The following is a 20,731-nucleotide window of genomic DNA, read 5'->3' as shown; positions in this document are numbered from 1 at the left end:
TCAAGATTGCATATACAAATGCGTATCAAAATTAGCATAAATATCTTACTTCTGGCTTGTCGAGCTCTTACTCAGCCACTGACTAATAACGACTTTAACTATACACACATATAAATAAGCTTTACACACTTGAAGCAACCGAGAATACCCAATGAGTTTCCTTTAATTTCATTTTATATCTCATTAGTTAAGTGGATAGTTCCTGTGCTGCAGCTGCTCCCATCTCCCTTAGCAACATTGGTACAGGCACATTCTTTTATTTTTATATAATTAATTTCTCTAGCAAGGGGGGAGAAATATTTATACAACGAAAGGGGAAACTGTCAATACACAAAGTGCTGACACATCCACTAGGTAAATAAACTGGAAAATTTATTTTCTGTATCTCCAGAAGCTTTAGCTAGCACTTGCTTTAGTCAGAAGTTTATTATATTGACAGTATCCCTTCAAAGGAAAATTCCAGTGCAGTATAGAAATTATTTTAATCAGTACATCAAAATCACTATGGGCTAACGTCAGACAGACGCAAACATAGACAGGCGTGTGCACACATACATTCTATATGATGGCCTTGGGAGGGAACGGCATCTTCCTTGCACATCATGGAACAGCAGCAGTTTGCATCTTGGGAGCCTGGCTCGCCTGCTCTGCGGCATCAGCAACCATAGGAAAAAAGTCAGTCTCTGCCTCCCACACACCCAGATGTGTAAGGAATTTTAAAAGAGCCGTGTTCAATAGAGCAAAAGCTTTGCCTGAGCACTGCTGACTTGCCCCCACGGCAACAGCATTTGTGGCAGCTGAGGATTTAAGAGCGCTCGGCAAGGCAGGTTAAGAATGTCCTCTGAAACATAACCACTGAATGAAGCTGTGCTTCAGGAAAAGCATCAGCTTCTTCTCTATTTCAAATACTTGTAGGATTAAAACCAACAGAACATACATTCATTTACTCTATTTTTTGATTACTTTAAAATAAAACCTTTGTTTTGACATATCTAAGGATTACTATATTGGATTCCTTTCGAGACCCTGGAGAGTCTTAAATTTCTAATATTTCAAACAAGAACGTATAGTTCTTTAGTCATTTTTGGCATAAAAATGGGCCCTAGTTGAGCAAGTACAATTTAAATAGCAGATCCAACTGACACAGACAGCACTTTCATTCACTGAATAGACATATTGAAAATTATCAATAGCTCCAGGAACTGCCCTGAGAATTCCTATCCGTTCCTATCAACCAAATATTTACTTAGCATATCATCTACCTGTATTAGTCTAATATGAGATTTGAGTCTTTCTTTAATGGCATCTTGTAAACAATGATGAATTTTGGAAACAAGGAACTATAACATGATCAATTCTGGATGGATTGCAATTTATTAAAAACCAGTATCCCATTGCCACTTACCCTATAGTTTCTCCTCATCCGCTGCGTCCCGTCCATTTTTAAGGACCACCAATCGCTACAACAGTCCTTAGGACAACAGCAGTTGCAGTTAGAGGATGTATATGCTGGAAGCTCAGCTAAGAGGTAGGTGTTTTACCTATTGCACGCCTCTTACATTTTCCGACTGCTACTCCTAACGCTGCGTAGCCAGTAGAGGCCACTGATAGACCAGCATACATCTATCGTACACTGGTGCCAGCACGGCAGCGTCCGCTCTTCCCAGTTCAACCTGGGAAGAAAGGATCAGGCTGAAAACCTCAGACCTAGTCCACGGTGGAAGAGCAGCCCAGTGCAGGGTTCTCCATCAAGAAGCGCTTCTCCTTCTGCCCTTTAACGTTTGGGCACACTACTCTGCTACAACAACAGGAGTCGTTTTAACATTAAAAAGCATGAATCTATTGCTGTGAAAAAGAACAGGAGAGAGACAGAAGCAGCTTAACCAGTTTCTTTTTTTCTTTTTTTTTCTTTTTTTCCTTTTTTTCTTTTTTTGTGAAATTCCAGCTATTGTAAAAAGTAAGGTGCTTTTCACTGTCAACCAACATAGCTCTCATGGGATCTGAAGTTTTTATACCTAACAACCGAGATTACCAATATTATTAATACCAATGATTGGTACCAGGAACTCTCCATGACAAAGTCCAAGACAATTCTTACTTTAAGGAAGTTATTTTTATAAATACATTCTTGCAAAATAACTTCATATTGTGGAGTCCTTCATGGGACTTTGAGCCTACTACTTGCTGAGAAAAAGTGGTAAAATATCTGGTTGCCTTTGACAGGTAACACGACTTTTTATGTTGAAAGAACAGCTTCCATTTTCAGTAGCTTTAAAATACTTGTTCACCCAGCACTGCTGCAACAGTTTGGTACTTTACATAAATTAGCATTTGGACATCCTACCCACATGAATGGATTTGTGGATGTAGGCTTGTCTCATGGAAAACTGCTGTGATAACATACGTTTAAGGCTTAGCGAAGCACTGAAAAACTGTTTTGACAAGGATTTTTTCCAAAGCCTGAGCCTCTGTTTTTTTAACCTCCCCTTCCATCTGAAAAAGGTGGCTGGAATTTTGTGCATTAATTTTTCTGAGGAGAAGCAATGTGTAACAACTCATCTCAGAAATATCAGCTCTGGCAGATGATAGAGAAGAAAGTATAGCAGGAATAAATAAGTTCTAAGGAGAACAACTTGATGACTGCTGTATGTAAGTACCAAATTATGTAGTCAGGGATAAAATCCTGGCCCTTCTGAAATCAAAAGCACAATACTTGCTAAATCACATATGAATGTCACTGTCAATACTGTGACCAACAGATAATTTCCCAAATGCTTTTGCAGAAAACAGCATAACTCCTTTGGGGAGTATTATTTTATACACACAGTATCGCTGAAAGGACAGGAATTCACGGAAGTAGAAATCTTGACTACTATTTAAAGGGACTAAAAGCCTTTGAAGAATCTTCACTGTTTTGAGTTCTCCTTGACTACTGATTAGTAAGGGTAAGCAATTATTTCTTTTCATATAAATATAGGATCTTTTACTTTTTGCAAAGTATCAGATCTGTATGATTACCCTTTGTTTTGCAAATACTTTCCAGGCCAGTCTGCAGTTTATCTCCCGTAAGAGTTACTTCTGTAAAAAAAGAGAGCTATTAAATTGTGACCAAAACACATAACAGAGATAAAGAGAAGGTATAAAAGGCACTTGTGTTCACAATGCATTGTCAAATATTCATAACTTCTTGCAGGCAGTTCTAAAATTCTTCATATTTTGTGATTGCCATTGATTTTGGATGACAGTTCAAACAACGCATCCAAATTTTTGCTTACCAAAGGGTACTTCTCTTGTTTGTTTTTTAATTTAAATATTAATCTCCATGCTGTCAGTTCTGAAATGATGAACATGGATTAGCAGCTTGTCCAAAATATCAGCCAGGCCTTGTAGTAAACACTTTCAAGAGGCACAATGTTGGCAGAAAGCTTTTGAAATTTCAGTCCGCAAGTAAAATGTCAATTAAAGGTTTAAAAGACTTGTATGTTTGCATAGATTAACATTCACTTGTCCTTTCATGTGCAAGAAATTGATCGCTTTCATTTGCATTTTCAGGTTCATCCACTTCTTCCACAGGGTTCTTTTCTTGCAGCCCACTGTTTTCTGAACAAGAGTCGTCATCTCCATCACCACGATGACCTTCAAGACTGTGCCTGATGCCATAAGCAAAGTAAATGAGGAAGCCTTCCAAAAGGAAAAAAGAAAAGTTAATGGGGTTTTCAGGCAAGTACTGCATCAACAAGTAGTTAGTTATTACTCTCTGCCTCAACATATTTTCCAAAACAAGTTTCTTCTTCAGGTATCTGAATTAGAGCTCATGCTTTATGTCTTCCCTGTTTTCAAGGAAAGTGCAGGCACTAAATCACAGCGCATCATTTTTGCGTGATTGAATGCTCTGAAAGGTCATGGAAACTACTGTCTCTAATTTATGTCTAGATGGAATTAATACGATTTTCCGTATCTTATAGGAGAATGACTGATGTTCTGGGAAGAAAACTGTTACAAACAGGTCTCCACAAAATTTTAGCTATACTTATTAGGAAATAAAAATTGTGGCTTATTGGAATTAGTCCTATAACTTTGGTTCTTTCTGTCACTTCAAAACTATATTTACAATTTTGCCTGCATATGAATACCCCTTCTGAGGCATGCTCTTGTTTTGATCAGAAATACCAGCCAACTTATTAAAACACAGACTTTTGTTCAAGTATTTAAAGGAAGAGAATAAAATGTTCTAGATGGGATTCACTAGTCCTAACGTAAATGAACAGAAATACCTACCAAGTGCCATCCAGAAGCTAAATCTGATCCAAGTGTCTCCACTTAATTGTACCATCAAGTAAATATTTACCAGGATACTGAATGATGGCAAAAATGGCAATAGTGGAACCTAAAAGGAAATATTTAATATGTCTGTAGCATTAAACGTCATTTCTTGCATGTCACATTTCAGTTATAGAAAACAAACTAAAGGTAATACATCCACTCACTAAAAAAGAATAGGAAAATTTTCTTCTTGAAATCCAGTGAAATTTTCTTTCTCAATCGGCTTAACCACTATTTTCTACATATCTTAAACTTTTAAAATAAATTATTTTTTAAAATATATTCTCTAAGGCTGTGGAAAAAAACTTTCCAGTTTGTGCTGAACGTATACTAATGAATTCCTGAATCTACAGCTGAAAAATATTATTTGCATATTTTTATATATTCTTCCTTTCTGAATTGCTCCCCCCCAATTCCATCAGATTCCTTGACCTTCATCACTATACTTCATTATTTCCATTAAATACTCCATCGAATAACTGATCTTATAACATAAGTGAAAGCTCAAACTGAAAGGAGTATACTCTGGGAGATACAAACTGTATTGCGGTCCAAACCACTGCACACAACACAGACAAGTGACTGCACACTAATCGGTTTCTGAATTATCTTCCAGTTTCTAAGTGCTTAAATTGAGGTCTATAATTACTTGGGTCTCAGCACTGTGCACTTTGGGGACATGTCTAAAAGAATACCTAGAAGATCTGTGCTGTCAGATCCAGTAGTTGTAATGGCAGCTGTTTGCACCAACATCAGTGGTACAGCCACTTTCTGCAGCTGTGCTCCGATACATGTCAGGGTTTTTGGTCTGTGGGCAAGGAAACTCTTTCTCTAGTCTTGGGAAGATCTGGACTGGACTGCACATGCCCATGATTCAGCCGTGAGTGTCTGCTACCCTTACCTTCACCAAAAAAACTGCAACAGTGGCAGTGTAGTAATGAAAGACTGCCTGAAAAAGGACCATCTCTCTCTTTCTGCCCCTCTCCCACTTGTTAGAATCAATCCAAACCTCTCATTAGAGAATAACATAGAGAATATGTTATTCACCATAAAGGCCACTTTCTGCTGGTTCTGAGGCTGCCTTTGGATGAGGAGAATGGTGACTATGAAGGATGCCACCAACGCAGCAAGAAGGCCAATGCTCCAGGGCTCCAAGTTAGCAATGAAATCAATCCCGTAAGTAGCGAGGACACTCAAGGCACAAACCACGAAAGCTGTGTGAAAAACAAAATGATGGAAATGGGAAAGAGGTCACTTAATCTCTGCATTGGAGAGGACATGACGTTTAAGAAGAATGATAGGTCTTAAGTATGAAATATTATCGTGAAAATGTTTAATTAAAGGAAAATATAGTAGACTACAGATTAGATCCAGCAAGAAGTATAAAAGCATTCTGCAGAACGTCACATTAATTATGACTGAAAGAAGGCGTGTTATTACTGGATTTTTAATTTGGCTTTAATAAAATTCCATTATTAATGTTAGTGCATTATATGAGTTTGGACAGATGAATACTTACCTAAGAGACCCACCAAAAAGTTAACTGTAGTTGCCGTCTGCTCGGTAGGTAAACTGGATGGATTAATCAGGGCCTGAAGACTGAAATGATTCTCCTGTATCATATTTATCTGTGATTCACTCACTGCAGATTCCCTTTCAGACGCAGCCAAAGCTGCTTTTTCTGGAGAATATTTTGGTTGCTCATAGCTTAAACTGGGTTGGTACCTATGCAGAAAACAAACAGGATAATAAAAAAATTAAGCTTATTTTGGGATCTGAAGCAATATGATTCTAGGAATGCCTTTAAATACCAAATTCTTTGCAGTAAAGATTTAGAATTTCTCAATTTATAACTGCATATATTATTAGTCGCTATCATATGTAAACAAACTGGTAACTCCCTTTTTTGCTGTGTTTGTGGATTTTTTTGGGCAGTTTTTTAAGCTATGTGAATGCACCAATGGGTCAGATAAATAAAGAGTCTCATACAAAAAGAGGGGTCAGGGTCTGTTGGTCAACGGCAGGGGAAGGGTTGGGGAGCTTCTTTCTGACTTCTTATACTTATACAGTAAGAGGCCTACTAACTGGCCTAAACTGAAATTTTACACCTGCTTTGTTAGGATTTAAGTGTATTTTTAAAAATGCATATGTTAAATAAGTCACTATGGGATAAAATAGTTGTCTATTTTAAAGTAGAAATTATTGCAGCATTGAATTTGAGCCGAATTTAAGCTGTTATACTTTTCAAAGTTAATGACTTAGCCTCAAGTAAGAAAGACTGACTTTTTAAGTTAACAAGAGCAATGCATAATAAAGTGAGCTGTAGTTACCAATACATCAATATTATTCTGTAGCTTTACAAACAGAGCAGATACCAGAGTTTTACTGACAAGTAAAACTTACTGACAACCTCACTCCTTGAGAGATAGTATTTGCACTTCCTTCTAGGGCTGCCACATCTTGAAACACTTGTCTGGTCTTAGGTTTCTGACGAGGGTAACACAAAGCAATTATTTGAACTTGTTCATCCTGTGAACTACCTGGTTTTGACTCACCTGAGAATGAGGACACAGATTGCCACAAGGGAATAAGCAAGAAGTGTGCCAATAGACATCATGTCCACTAAAGCCTTAAGGTCAAACAAAAATGCCATTACAGCTAAAAAAAAAAAAAAAAGAAAATGCAAAATTTGTATGAGGCTGACATACAATCATAGAATTATAGAATCATTTAGGTTGGAAAAGTCCTTTAAGATCATCAAGTCCAACCATTAAGTGCTAAGATTAATATTAAGACATATTAAGAGCTAAGATTTTGAAACCTGTCTGCAGTGTAACTGTCCACTGCTTTACTGACAGCAATATGATTGAAATCATGGTAATCCTTAAAAACGCATATTTTAAGTCATCACCAACATTCCCAAACCTAATTCCGTACAGTTGGGAATCTCAATCATATAGATACGCACTGATGAGCCGTACAGTCATGCTGTAGAATCAAGCAATTCGTATTGGACTTATTTGGACATAAGTATTTAAAAACATGGCTTGTTGAATTGCAGCCACATTAAAAACACATTTTTATAGAATGAGGTTCAGATCCTGCAACAGCTGAGAGGATGGATCCCACTGCAAAACTGGGGAAAAAATATCCAACCCGGTAAGTGACCAGTATGTAAAATTTCTGCTGAGCTGAGAAAGAACTCTATGTAAAGAGGACTTTCAGGAGTTGTCTCGAATAAAATAATTTTGTGGAGTTTTTAAAATTTATTATCTTACTAAAAACAAGTTAAGTTCAAGTGGCCTTCAGGAAAGGCCAGCAAAATCTCACAGGACTTAATATTCATAAGATCACTGAAATCAGAGGCAGAAGCTTCCATGACACTGAGAGTAATTATAACAGTCTTTGTATATATAAAAGCTAATGCCGCATTCTTTTGGAGATTCTGGAATGTCTTTTTTGTCTGTGCTGTTTGCACACAGACACACATAGCTCATAAAGAAATTAGCACAAGCCATCACTAAATGAAAGGCTAATGCTAACTGATTTGAAATATATGCGGTCAAAGAACATCTTAAAATTTTTGTATTTTATTAACATTATTGAGATGCAGAAAGAATCTAAAAACACTTAATCTTTTCAATCACCAGTAATCTCAACATCTAAAGAAACTATTAAACATAGCATTTATACACTGTATGTATATGCACACACATTTTTTTCTATATTCAGAAATACTTATATATAATATTTATGTTATGTTTTTGTTAATATATTTGTAGACAGGTGTGTAAGTGCACAAACACACATTCCCTTCTCATTTGATCCTGAAGGAGAAAGCAAATTATGGTTTTCTGAAAACAAGACAGCTCTGTTACAGAAGTTTTGTTTCATCTGGGAGTCTCCCTTTCCAAGGAAGGAAGGAAAACCATCCTTTATTCTTTAATGATGGTAGATGTTCCTAAATCCAAGAAGTCATTTATGGGGTAGACTTCTGAATACCTCACTGCTTCGCATGCTCAAAAGCACATACGTAAGCAAAGCTGAGGAAAAACAGAACCTACCATAACCTCATGTACAATAGCTACATTTAATTTTTAACCCTGTCTCCTAAAGGCTACTTTGACCAGAATATTCTTTTACATTAGAACCAAACTGAAAAATTCCTCTAAGTTTCTGACTTAGAGAAAAAAAAGACACGCTATTACTTTTCCACCTCTCTTAATTCGACTCCAATTGTAAGAAACAACGGTAGATCAATTTATGGTGAAGAAACCTTGGACTGACACCAAAACATTTCACTATGTGCAGAGTTTCACAATCGCGATTACCACACGTGAAAAGGTAAGTCCCATCAGTAATATGTGACCATTGCCTCAGCTGTGGTCTTGACCTGGTAACTTCAATAAAGGGGCCAAACATCTAATCTCCTTAACATTTCTTAAAATTATGAAACTGTCCATGTCAGGTAATATGAGGTGTTGCATACATCCGTAACCATTCTGGCAAAACTCTTTATGACCACAAGTTAACAAATGTGCCTCTTTTTAAAAATAGAAGAAGAAATTTCTCCTTCTTCAGCACTAGATAAAGCTGTCTTCAGGCGAGTTGTTGACGTACCAAATTCCCTAAACTGTCTACAAGCAGTCCAAGTGATGGCTGCTGCATAGCTATTACCAGGGCTGTATAATTTTATCAGTTTAGCAGCTGGGTAACACGGTTTTCTTTCTCCTCATCACTACTGCTTTTTTGATAAAGATGTTCGTTTCATCCCACATAACTGCACTTACAAATTATTTTAGGGGGAAAAGTCGATAACATAAATGCAAATAATAATAGTCAAAACAATAAAAGTAATTCTAAGCAATTTATTTGTATTCTGACTAAAGGAAAGGGAACAATAGTGCTTCATGTGGGAACTACCCAGACAATGACTGAGTCTTTCCACGTCATTGTCAAGCACACGGTGTGAGCAGTTCCAGTCTTGAGGCATTTGAGGATGACCCTGACTATAAATGATAGTTTAGTCTCAGTTCTGAACCTCTTAATTGATACCGATTTTAGGCAGGGTTGCTAAATGTTATCAGGCATGTATTTCATATTTGAATTACTTTTAAGACTTATTTATTTGCCTTTGAGTTAAATAGAATCCAATAGGTCGGAAGGGACCTAAATACTTCTAGAGCCTCCAGTTTTCCGGGGTAATGAGACATCCCACTGAAATGACAATGAAATTTGAGCACAACTACATGTACCTCTGCAAGAAATACGGACAAAAGTGAAACAGCTGTATGTTAAAAATTTGTCTTTGTGAAACGTGAAGAGTTGGCAACAGCTCCCAAAATGCTGCTTTGCCAAAATATATGTGGGCATGTATGTGCATACATATATGTGCATACACACCTAACCCCCCAACACACACACATACCCCTCAACCATGATTTGGTAAGCCTATAGAAAAACAGAATCCTTTTTCTTTAGGAGAAAATTTAAAAATCTTTGTATTTTAACATGAAAGTTGATCCTGTTGCAAATGTAGAAATTTTTTCTCACGTCTCATAATAAAAAGGTGATGTTTTTTTACCGATGTGATAATATATAGGTGTACATCAGACAAGGAAACCCTATAAGTAGGTCATCAGCCTAAGGGACCCAGATTAAGTGACAAGCTTATTCGCAATACAAGAGGCCGATATTAAAAAAAAAACTTATTTTCAATTCTGTGACATTAAGGACATCATCACCACCACCATGATTGGCATGATCTGGAGATCTTACACCCTTTGATTACTTGGTAATTTTATTCCCATTGTACATGCAAGGGAAGTTAACAAGCAGCTCTTTTCCAAAATATAAAGTACCATGCACGTGCACAGAGTGTTTAAATCTCAGTTTTAAGTAACACGGGCTTTGAGAGCTTACCAGAGATGACCCCTGCTGTCAAGGTGGCAGAAACTGGTGCCTGCCTCTTACTCACTTTGGCAAGAAAACTAAAGAGTAAACCATCGCGTGCCATGGCAAACAGAATTCGGGGCAAAGGGAACATAGAGCCGAGAAGACTAGAACAGAAAAATGTATAGTTCAAATACAGGTTATTAAAAGCACAATGCTTTACTGGTAAACCCAACTACACAAAAAAGAAAGCTTGGAAGAGTTAATGGGTTTGGGTATAGTTTTGGTTTAGGCTCTGTGTTGCTGCTCTTGGTTTTTATTTTGGTTGACTGATGTTCCTGGTTTTGGGATGTTGTTTATTTTGAACCTAGGCTTTGAAAGCACTCGAGTTTAACCAACAAATACAAAATCTGTGGCAGAGAAAAGTTTTACTGGTAGCCTACTTTACCTGGTGACAATCTGATTTGATCATTTCAGCCCAAAGCAAATCAAAGCTGCACAACAGTGGTTTATTTCCATATCTGCAACGTGTTTAGCAGTGCACCTTTCTTTACAAGGATCAACTCTTAGTCTCACCTGCTACTGCACCAGACGAGAGAGTAGCAACTAGTGGGGTCTTCGTTTTGGAATTGATTTGAGCTAGACATTTGAAAAGCAACCCATCCTTCGCCATAGCATAGATTACACGAGGCATTGGGAAAATGGATCCAAGAAGACTGAGTAAAAAGCAAACACATGCAACATGGCAAACATTTCATGCAGGGTTGTATCATGGACAAGATAAACAATGTTAATTAATGGCATGTATAGAAACAAAATTTATGATTGTAAGAAAAAACCAGAAAGCCCCATAGCCCAAGATACTACAGATCAGACACAAATAGAAATTTATTTTACTGTAAAGTCAATAGCTTCTTTTTTTTTTATTAATTCAGATAATGGAATTGCTTCATCAGGGGAAATTCAGATTAGCAAAATAACTCTTGCATCACTGTAGTTCTTGGGTATTAGTGGATCAGGAACATGTTCCAGGTCCCACTAACTATGCGATTAAGCTTTAGTATTCCTGGAGAAAGTCTGTCAGTCAGCAGCAGCAAATCAATAAGCATTAGCAGCATCTTTTACACTTCATATTTCCACGTGAGGCTGCTGATTAACAGGAATTCAAAGTAAGCACTATACAGTTATATCTGGGCACATTATTTCTTTTGATTAAAGCAACTCTATCCAAGCCTCATTGTTTCTTTTTTTTGGAAGAAGTAAAGCTAATTAATTTAGATTTGTTATTAGCAGAACATAGAAAGCTTTTAAGCCATTGATAACTTGAAGCTCTTTTTCAACATATTTCTCAAATTAGGTGGTTTCTTTCCCTCAAAGCAGAATAATTGTAATTAACAAAACCAAAAACATTGAAAGGACAAAAGGCAAAGTCATAGCCAGTATAATCTCTGCAGCAAGCACACTAATTTTTAACCAGGTGAATGGTTGCCTTTCTTAATTTAGGGAATCGACTACATCACTTACAGAAGGCACAGCTTTTACATACCACAGATGCTAAGTACCTCCAGTAATGCTCGTGAACCACAAGTGCTGAGGTTAGACACACGAGATAAGTTTCATTGCACATGAACTGATTTTGATGTATGAATGTCCCTTCCAAAAAAGAATGTTTCCTAAACCAGGGTGACAATTGATTTTTCAAATAAGGATACTGTTAAAATCTACTGCCCATTTTTTTGCTGTTGTGGCTTTGTAAAATTTATTTATGCTACCCCTCTTTAAGTACATTCACTTAAATAACAGAAATATTAACAAACATCTTTACCCTGAGGAAACAAGTTCACAACGTAACGTAATAAGAGGCAACTATATGGACCAAAAGCAATGAGCCCAACTTTTTGTCTTAATTATACCTTTAAACTGAGGAATATGAAATACAATTTCTTTTGTTTTGTTCTAAACTGACATCAGTCAACAGACTCTCCATATGAGTAAATATTATTCTTCAGAATACACTGGTAAAGGGGAACAGCAGTTCAAATTTCTGAAAAAGCATTTTGCCATCTCCGTTCATTTTGTTGTCCAGTATTAATTTCTGTAATCTAGTTTCTGCTTATATATCACTTTTACTATTTACAAATATAGAGGAAAAATTCAGTAAAACCCTCCAAAGTGAGGGGACCAGGACAACTAGATAGAAAATAACTATAACCCCAGAATTAACCGTGTAACTATGACATTGTTCAGGCAGCCTTACAATTCTTTTCATGTCATTCTGGAGCTATATCCTTTTTCTGTCCCCTCCTACATCAAAATACTCCTTTCCTTTAAACCACTGTCCACAGTTAGCATGCTCATCTTCTTCAAGCTAATGCTTACAGGGTTATCTCAGAGTACTGTTGGCATTGGCGCTTAATTAGTGCTTAGAGTTAGGCACGTCATTTTCCCTGGTGGAAGAGCAGCCAGTGTTCTCACCACTGAGGCTCCCATAAATGACTCCTTACCTACATATGCTCAGGTAGAAGACTGGCATCAGCATATTTTTATTCCTAAATTCAATATCAAGCAATGTTCTATTCTATGGAAGTATTTATACTACATGAGACACTAATATCTCTCATGCCCTCCCTGATCTTTTGAATCAAAATAACACTTTAAGGTAAGGTTACATCCACAGTTTCACAAAGGGGAATAAATTATCATATTTTCTACATCTCAAATACCCACAGAGAAACCACAGGAAGGGATGATGTCAGAAGACAGACTGGCTACTGGAGGAAAACAGAGACAGGCAACGAAGATGAGGAGTGGAGCTAGTTAATCATCTCTTCGATTTTGCCTGCAAATACACAGAGCCCATAAAGCTGCTGAGTCATTGGGAATGGACAGCAAGAAAGGACAAAATGGGTGAGATTGATATTATCAGTTAACAAAGATTACTTGCAGGTCATATGTCTGAAAATATATATTTTAATAAAAAACTGTTGGGTAATGAGCCAAAGAGGTAGAGTTCAATAACAGTAAAGTTTAAAAAAGGAATTAATGTACCTGCTGTGATCAAGACCTGCGTAAGTCTAAACCATGCTTATAAGACTTATTGCTAATCCTTTGCATGAACTGAGCCTTCAAAATGAATGCATGAACATATATTTAAATGTCATATATTATCCATCAGCTTTTGCCAATAAAATTAGTATTTCAATGTCTTTACCTTGTGGATAAAGCACAGAGCGATCCTACTGCTACAACATATTTCGCAGGACCCCATCCGACGTATTCAAATGCTACTGGCAGAGGACTTTTCTCATCTAGTAGGTAGTACGGCATCATGAGCGTCAGTGCAGCTGAAACCCCAAAATAGGCCGTGAAGCAGACCAGCAGGGACACCACAATTCCTATGGGTATGGCTTTCTGAGGATTCTTGACCTCTTCTCCTGAAAAAAGGAAGGAAAAACACCCCACAAAAATTCTTCATTTCCACCTTCAGCTTTAAAAAGTAGCATCAAATACAAATCGGTTGTTATTCTAAGCCATGGGAATTGTATTTGTAATAGAAGTTTTAAAAGTCTGTATAATAAAAAGCTTAGTGACACAAAACAAAACTCAATATTTTGTTGTCAGAAATAGCATTAAAGAATAGAGGTAAACCAAAGGACGTAAAATACATTCTATATTTAGAGTACTTGAAGACCATCATTTCTATTTATTTACCTACGATTTAAAAGTTCAATGTACTCATATGATTCTATGGTTCCCTATTAGCCATATATAAGCCAGCCTTTAAGAAAGATACCTCATCTCAAAGAACTGTGAAAGTGAGCAGGTGATTAACATGATTTGGGCAAAAAAAATTGTCTACTAAGCACTTCCCAGCCTTAGAAAGCAACAATTAATTTCTTTAGAACAGAAATAAAATAAGTAAAATCTCCTCCTTCCTCCCAGAACAACAGCCACATTCAGGAATGAACTCAGACTCATTCTACATGGACTGAAGGAGGTTTAGGAGAAAGCAAAGGACAAACAGTAGACAGACTGTTATGTTGTTTGTGTGGGTTTTTTTTACAAAAATAGCATATGATACATGTATACTTATACAGCTTTACACAGACATATAAATACTATACCAGTTGTTGCAATGCAATCAAATCCTACAAAAGCGTAAAAACAGGTTGCAGCACCAGCCAATGTTCCTGTGAAACCATATGGCATAAAGCCACCGCTCCCATACATACTTGTCACATTCTCATAGGATGAGCAATTCCTATGAAGAACAAAAACACAGCACAAAAAGAACTTATTTTTTTATTATTATTGGTAGGACAAACACGTGCATCCTCCTCCACCCTCCCTCTGGAAAAACATGTTAAAACGCTCTTGTCAAGACAGAGTTCTGGTTTGCAAAACTGCATGAGAAGACATGTTCATGTCAGTGCTTGTAAAAAAAGACAAAAATAACAGTAAATGGAAGAATGCCCAAATCAAGTAACTATCATCTTACTTTGCAGTTTGCAGCAAGACATATTAAAACACTAACGGTACAGGTAACTCTTGCCGTCATATTCACATACTGCAGTAAATACTTGGCTTAAGGATGAGAAGCCAGTAACCTCTCAAATGGCTACGGACAAGAGTATTGAAATAAGATGATTTTTAAAGGAAACTACAAACAAGAAAATAAAAAACTATCTTTAACAGAATAAACAGTTTATCATTCCCAGCAACAGAGCTATTAGTTGATACATTACCTGCAATACCACAAAAGCAAGTATAACAGAAAATTGCTTGGAACATGAGCAAGTAAATTGATTTTTTTAAAAAATAATTACTCTGTTACTGCAGTGAGGTTTACGAGATATTCTTCACTTATTTTCCAGTTGTCAACATCTCCTTTCACAAAACCAGAAATCATAACGAAGAGTAGGACCAAGATGTTAATAGCAGTGAAAATTTTATTCACCCATGCAGATTCTTTTACTCCAAAGGATAAAAGACCTATAAAATAAAAATATTTTATAGACGTGAATAGTCCCTTAAACTAATAAAATGGCATTTTAAAGAAGATACACATGAAAGTACTGTGAATAATACGAAAAAAAAGCACTAGATTTTATACTTTCAAAAAGCTGTAGTACCAATTTACAAGACTCTTCGACAGCATGGCAATAGACAAAGGTTTTGGAAACCATAAAACAGGATGCTTCTTTAATTATATTCTCTAAGTATTTAAAATTATTTTAAGCAATTGTTACTTACTGCTTTTCTGAGATTCCAATTCATGCCTCTATTTTATGCAGTGGAGCAAAAATAGGTATAAGAATTCTATGCTTAGTGAAAACAGATTAGTAGAATCCATTCTGTACAGAACAATTACTCATTAGATTAATAAGATAATAAAAATTATTAGATTTATAATGTGATCTGTTCACTCTAAGTTTTTCGGGGCATATCAGCCATAGAGCGAGAGTCACGTTTCCTAGCTCATTAATAAAACCTTTAATAGAAATGCACATCTCTTCATAAACACTGATTTGTAGAGATTCTAGAAAAAGTGTCTGATACAAAATACACATGCCTTAGGTTGCAGAGTAGTGCATTTAAACAATGTGAAAGTTATTCCATCAGGATCCTACTGTGTCATTAGATTTGTAACAGCCATAAGTATACTAACAGTTTAATGGAAGAGCAGGCAGTGACCAGATTAGGAAAAATTAAATACAATGGGAAAGCCTCCACAGGTTCTTTGCACTCTAAGCGTTTCCACTAATATCACATACATACTTTGCCTCATTATTTAGAGATTAAGTCTGAAAATTTTAAGCCTCTCAACATAATGTCCAAAAAATGTCCAACTCTGCTAATGAGCCGTTTAGTATCTTATCATAGCGCACAAGTTATCATATGAGCTGCTCAAGTTTTCTTCAACAATGGCATTTTTATTGGAAATAGCTGTACGCTTTCTTTAGCTTAGTTTCTCTGAAGAAAGCAGTGTCTCAATCAGCCTGATGCAGTATGAAATATAGTATATGTACATTTTTTCTAAGTCCTCTCAGTAGGGAAGAAAAAAAAAAACAAAACAGATTTCTGTGGACTTTCCCTTGTGCTTAGCACATAACATTTTCCGTAAAACATCATCTGCTACTCCTATGATTCAGCTTTGTGCCGCTCAGAATCCAATTACCGTATCACGCTCAGCCTACACAGCCCTGAGCCATCCCCACCGCCCCTCCTCTCAGCAGCAGTGAATTCTGCCCAGTTAATTCACTGGTGGTTCAGCTGCTTTCCACAGAGACCTGGAGAGGTAACTCGCAGCACAAGCACAAGAGAAGTGAAGAAGGAATGACGGTGAGGATGAAAAGACAGGACAGAAATGAAAACTCGGGAGCAGTGGCGAACCACAGGAGAAACTTTTCCTCTTCTATCAAGAATCTGTACTACTGATATTAGGAAGCAGCAATGGCAATGGAGAAAACAGATATAAAATGGCAGCATCTACACTATCATTTTATAGCTTGGTTTGTGGAGTGCTCTGCTTTTCAAAAGGTTGGGTTTTGACTCCTTCCTTTGGAGAGGGTGAAAATGAGAGGTCCATTCCGGCTATACCGAATTCAGTCCCATCGCTCCTCAATACATAAAGGTTTGCACTGGTCCTACAGGCAACTTTGAACCAAACGCCTGGCAGGACGCTGGACTAAAGCTGGTCTAGTAAACTCCCAGATCTTCCTAAGTGCAGACACAGGGACCTCAGCACCAAATGGTAGTGCTGATAATTCACAAAGCATGTTCTGCTTGCAAGCATGAAATTCTTCTGAATCTCAAGGCATTTATTTTAAAAACTTCTACAAAATTAATGCATTTGAGTAATATTCTAAAATTGAACAATTAACTTCCTCAAGATTCCACTCTACTTTTGCTACTTTCTTGTGGCTTACATTAGTGACAACCACCTCAAAAATTTTGGGTAAAATTTCTGGAAGTATGGGTGCTGAGAAAGCTTGGGAATACCTACACTGCAATGCGAGTCACAGTGCAGGAACATCCTAAATCTTTCAAATAATGTAGTTCTCAAACATTTTTCAAATGAGGATTTCAGCATCTTATGTATTTTCTGTTCACTCATTTCTTCTAGTAAAACAAACAAAACCAAAAGAGCAGAAGGAAAATATGAAGATACAACCACAGCCATAAATCAAGGCTTGCTACTGTAGGAGCTCATGTTTTTATGTACAGAGACCTAATAAAAGCTTAGGATGCACTGGCCGCTCATTCTGGCCTTAGGGGTTGAATGGAAATACTTCCCCAAGTAGCGAGTCCAAAAAAGCCCCTCATAACAGAACAAGAGAACAGAAGGTCATACCCATATAGCTTATCAGTTTTACCTTCCAGAGAAGAAAAGCTCCTGATGTATGCTAAAGAGAGACTGAACACAATAAATATTTGAGATATGAGTAAGACCTCTACTGAATACTGAAATACTTGTAGTACTGGCTGAAAACAAACTATACACTTTAAAATACACATACTGCTTCCTTCTCTCCTGGTGGCAGTAAGAATGTTTCCTTGGAGAAAGCAATTGTTAAATGCAAACGTACAAATAAGTTGCAGTATTTTGGGGCTTCCCAATCCCTCAAAAAGCTGGTGTCAATTTTTGTAATTTAGAAACACGATACATGAATAAAGATGTAAAAGAAACAGAACTGAGTGGAGCAGCCATGAAAGGCTTTACTCAGGTTTCAAACTGGTCTGTTGGGCCATGCCAGTAGCTTGGAGTGCCCTTTAGCTCAAACAAGTTCTAGCTAGACAATTCTTTTGAAGACTTAGAAAGGGTAAAGTTATTTTATACTGAATAAGTTAACAATTTAGAGAGAAAAAACCCCTTACCAATACCCACAATATGTGATTTAAGGAGAGCACATCACATTAAGTTTAACCTCAAGGCCCCTCTGAAAGCATTCACCAGCAGTAAAGCCATAAAAACCACACAAAACTGTTAATTTTCATGTTACCATCAATCTGTATCATGCGTTTTATGACAAAGTACTGACAATTGATTATTTCATCTCTCATCGTCAAAAAACAGAAGGTGGTACACATGAAAATCACATTGTATAAATTTAATTCACAAAGTCATTGTGTCAATACACATGCACATATAAACATCTCGGACATTATAAACGTATTTCTGATAAAACACAAACTACAGTTTAGCATTTTTGTCTGTGAGAAACACTCTGACATAACAACCACCATAAATGAAGCCACATATGTGTCTTACCTGATAAAAGCAGTATAAGGAATACAGCAAAGAAGTCAGGATACTCTGCTAGCCCAGAGTAATTCATTTTGAAGTAGGTTCTGAAGAAATGACCAATCTGTTTTCCAAGAAGTTCGTCAAAGGTGCCACTCCAGGCTCTTGCTACGCTTGATGTACCTTCATAAAAGACATGTATGTTTAGAGCTTGGCGTACATACAAGAATACAGTTACTTGTACTGAAAAGGAAATAAAACTAAGCGTGTTGCTACTTGCATTTTAAAAAGGAGAGCTTGTGTTAAAACAGTGATGTATTATTTTTTCTGCGAAGGGATTTTAACATTTTAGAATTTTTCTACATAGCTAAATGATAACATATTATTCTACAACTAAAATACACAAATTTGTACCTCATTTATTCCCAAAATATTGCAGAAATTATTTCTGTATCATTTATATTTGTTGTCATTCTGGAAGACACTTATTTCTAAAGTTACAATATGGTGTATGTTAAACAATATAAAGCAATGTAAGAAAGCAGTTTTAAGAAAGAACATGAAAGAAAGTTTGTTCACCTGGAAGTAAAGCAAAAAAAGTCACTAGGAAGATGTATATGGCTGGAGGCAGTACTTAAGACTAATACTCTCCCTTATTTTTACCATCATGAAATACACTTCAATACAATATTCAGGCATATTGATTTTGTAGTGATTTGGGCAACAGTCCTGTAGTGAGGTATACATATAGAGCTAGGTGCGCTTATACACAATATAATGGATGCTTGGAACACGTACATCTGGAAGAAAATGTTTTGAATCAAAAAACGTTGTCTCTGCTAAAGCAATGAAATTGCTATTTCAACATCTGCCATAAAAGCATTGATTTTATTCAGATCTGATCAACTTTGTATTTTATGGGATTACATGATAGGACACCATTTAATTAGCATGAGGTTATAGTAACAAGTTAGTTAGTATCTCACAAAATGAGAAACGATAGTGATGAGGTCCCTGTAAAAGTCCTTGCAGTGTATATTCAGAAATACATATGCTTATTGATGTTACTGAAATTATTCTTGCTGACCAAAGGCAGCAAAAAAGTTCTGTTTATTCTTGTGCACCATCACGGAATTGTCTGACACTATTTTCATACAAGGTATGCAGTTCATGTTGCTGAAGACACACTGTTTACAAAAGCTTCTTGGAAAAAAACTGTTTGCAATGGTGATGCACAGGAGGAAATAACCTAATCCAATTACCTTGGTTATTTGATCCCAGCAGGAGTAAAAAGCAATAGTAGCTAAGTACAGAGACAGAATAGAAAGACAGACCCAAATCTGTACAATATGTCTGTCTTGAGACCTGTGTTGTTTCTTAATCTTACCTATAACATAGGATAAAATGAGATTCCAACCAGTGATAAAAGCCCAGAGTTCACCGACAGTTACGTAAGTATACAAATAGGCAGAACCAGTCTTGGGGACGCGAGCACCAAACTCGGCATAGCAGAGACCCGCCATCACAGATGCCAGTGCAGCAATGAGGAAAGAAACAACGATGCTGGGTCCAGAATCGGATTTGGCTACTTCTCCAGCAAGGACATAAACACCAGCACCAAGGGTACTTCCTACTCCCAGGGCGATAAGGTCCACCGTCGACAAGCATCGGCACAACTTGGAGTCCTCAAGGCTTTCACCACTGACGTTCTTCTTCCGCACCAGACACCGAACAAAGGACAAAGCTGGTCCGCAGGGCAACATGGTGAATGTAGAGCTCTGAAATAAAAGAAATTATTACAGTACATAAAAGGTAGCATAGACACTGGTGAAAAACAAAGAAAAAACTTATTTGCATGAAGAGCTTTAATCACACCTACTAATTAATATATTTACACCCTTCTGCGACATTAAATGAGCTGGCACGTACTTTTTACCCAGGAAGAAATTAGGAATTCAGTATCCCTAATTTTATATTTAGCACTTGTTTCCCCAGGGAAAGATATCCATTATCATTAGGTTTACTACACCGCTGTAAAAAAGAAGAAATTGTTTCTCTTTATCTGCTAATGGCCACTTCTTAACCATTTGTAAACCAGAACCAGAACAGATGTCTATTATCTCATATGTACCATAAGGACTTTTAAGATAAGGACCAGCACCAACATAAATAAGGGTGATAGCTGCAGGTCCAAAGCATTTGCTTGGGAGGCAGGACATGGGCATGCCATAGAAAATAATATCTCAAAGAGACATCATTAATGTACAAGTT

General features: G+C 36.8%; 1 protein-coding gene across 6 annotated transcripts in view; it reads right to left on the bottom strand.

Moving 5' to 3' along the window:
- Positions 1 to 1,933: 1,933 nt before the first annotated feature.
- Positions 1,934 to 20,731, bottom strand: part of SLC7A2 (solute carrier family 7 member 2) — a 58,067-nt gene continuing 39,269 nt past the window's right edge. For 3 of the 6 annotated variants that reach the window (XM_074588178.1, XM_074588179.1, XM_074588177.1), the window contains 11 exons: positions 19,848 to 20,238; positions 18,488 to 18,643; positions 15,042 to 15,207; positions 14,340 to 14,476; positions 13,427 to 13,649; positions 10,246 to 10,382; positions 6,879 to 6,981; positions 5,843 to 6,048; positions 5,371 to 5,537; positions 4,279 to 4,387; positions 1,934 to 3,681 (listed from right to left, as the gene is read on the bottom strand). In XM_074588178.1, coding sequence (XP_074444279.1) covers positions 3,494 to 3,681; positions 4,279 to 4,387; positions 5,371 to 5,537; positions 5,843 to 6,048; positions 6,879 to 6,981; positions 10,246 to 10,382; positions 13,427 to 13,649; positions 14,340 to 14,476; positions 15,042 to 15,207; positions 18,488 to 18,643; positions 19,848 to 20,223 — 1,968 coding nt within the window. In that variant the 5' untranslated portion in view covers positions 20,224 to 20,238 and the 3' untranslated portion in view covers positions 1,934 to 3,493. Of the gene's footprint in view, positions 3,682 to 4,278; positions 4,388 to 5,370; positions 5,538 to 5,842; positions 6,049 to 6,878; positions 6,982 to 10,245; positions 10,383 to 10,791; positions 10,932 to 13,426; positions 13,650 to 14,339; positions 14,477 to 15,041; positions 15,208 to 18,487; positions 18,644 to 19,847; positions 20,239 to 20,731 lie in introns of all 6 variants that reach the window. The other 3 variants (XM_074588174.1, XM_074588176.1, XM_074588173.1) reach the window with 1 other exon arrangement.

The sequence above is a fragment of the Larus michahellis genome, chromosome 5, assembly GCF_964199755.1.
Source record: "Larus michahellis chromosome 5, bLarMic1.1, whole genome shotgun sequence".
Classification (NCBI taxonomy): Eukaryota; Metazoa; Chordata; class Aves; order Charadriiformes; family Laridae; genus Larus; species Larus michahellis.
Note: the sequence above shows the minus strand (reverse complement) of the source record. Positions and strands in the feature narration are given on the sequence as shown.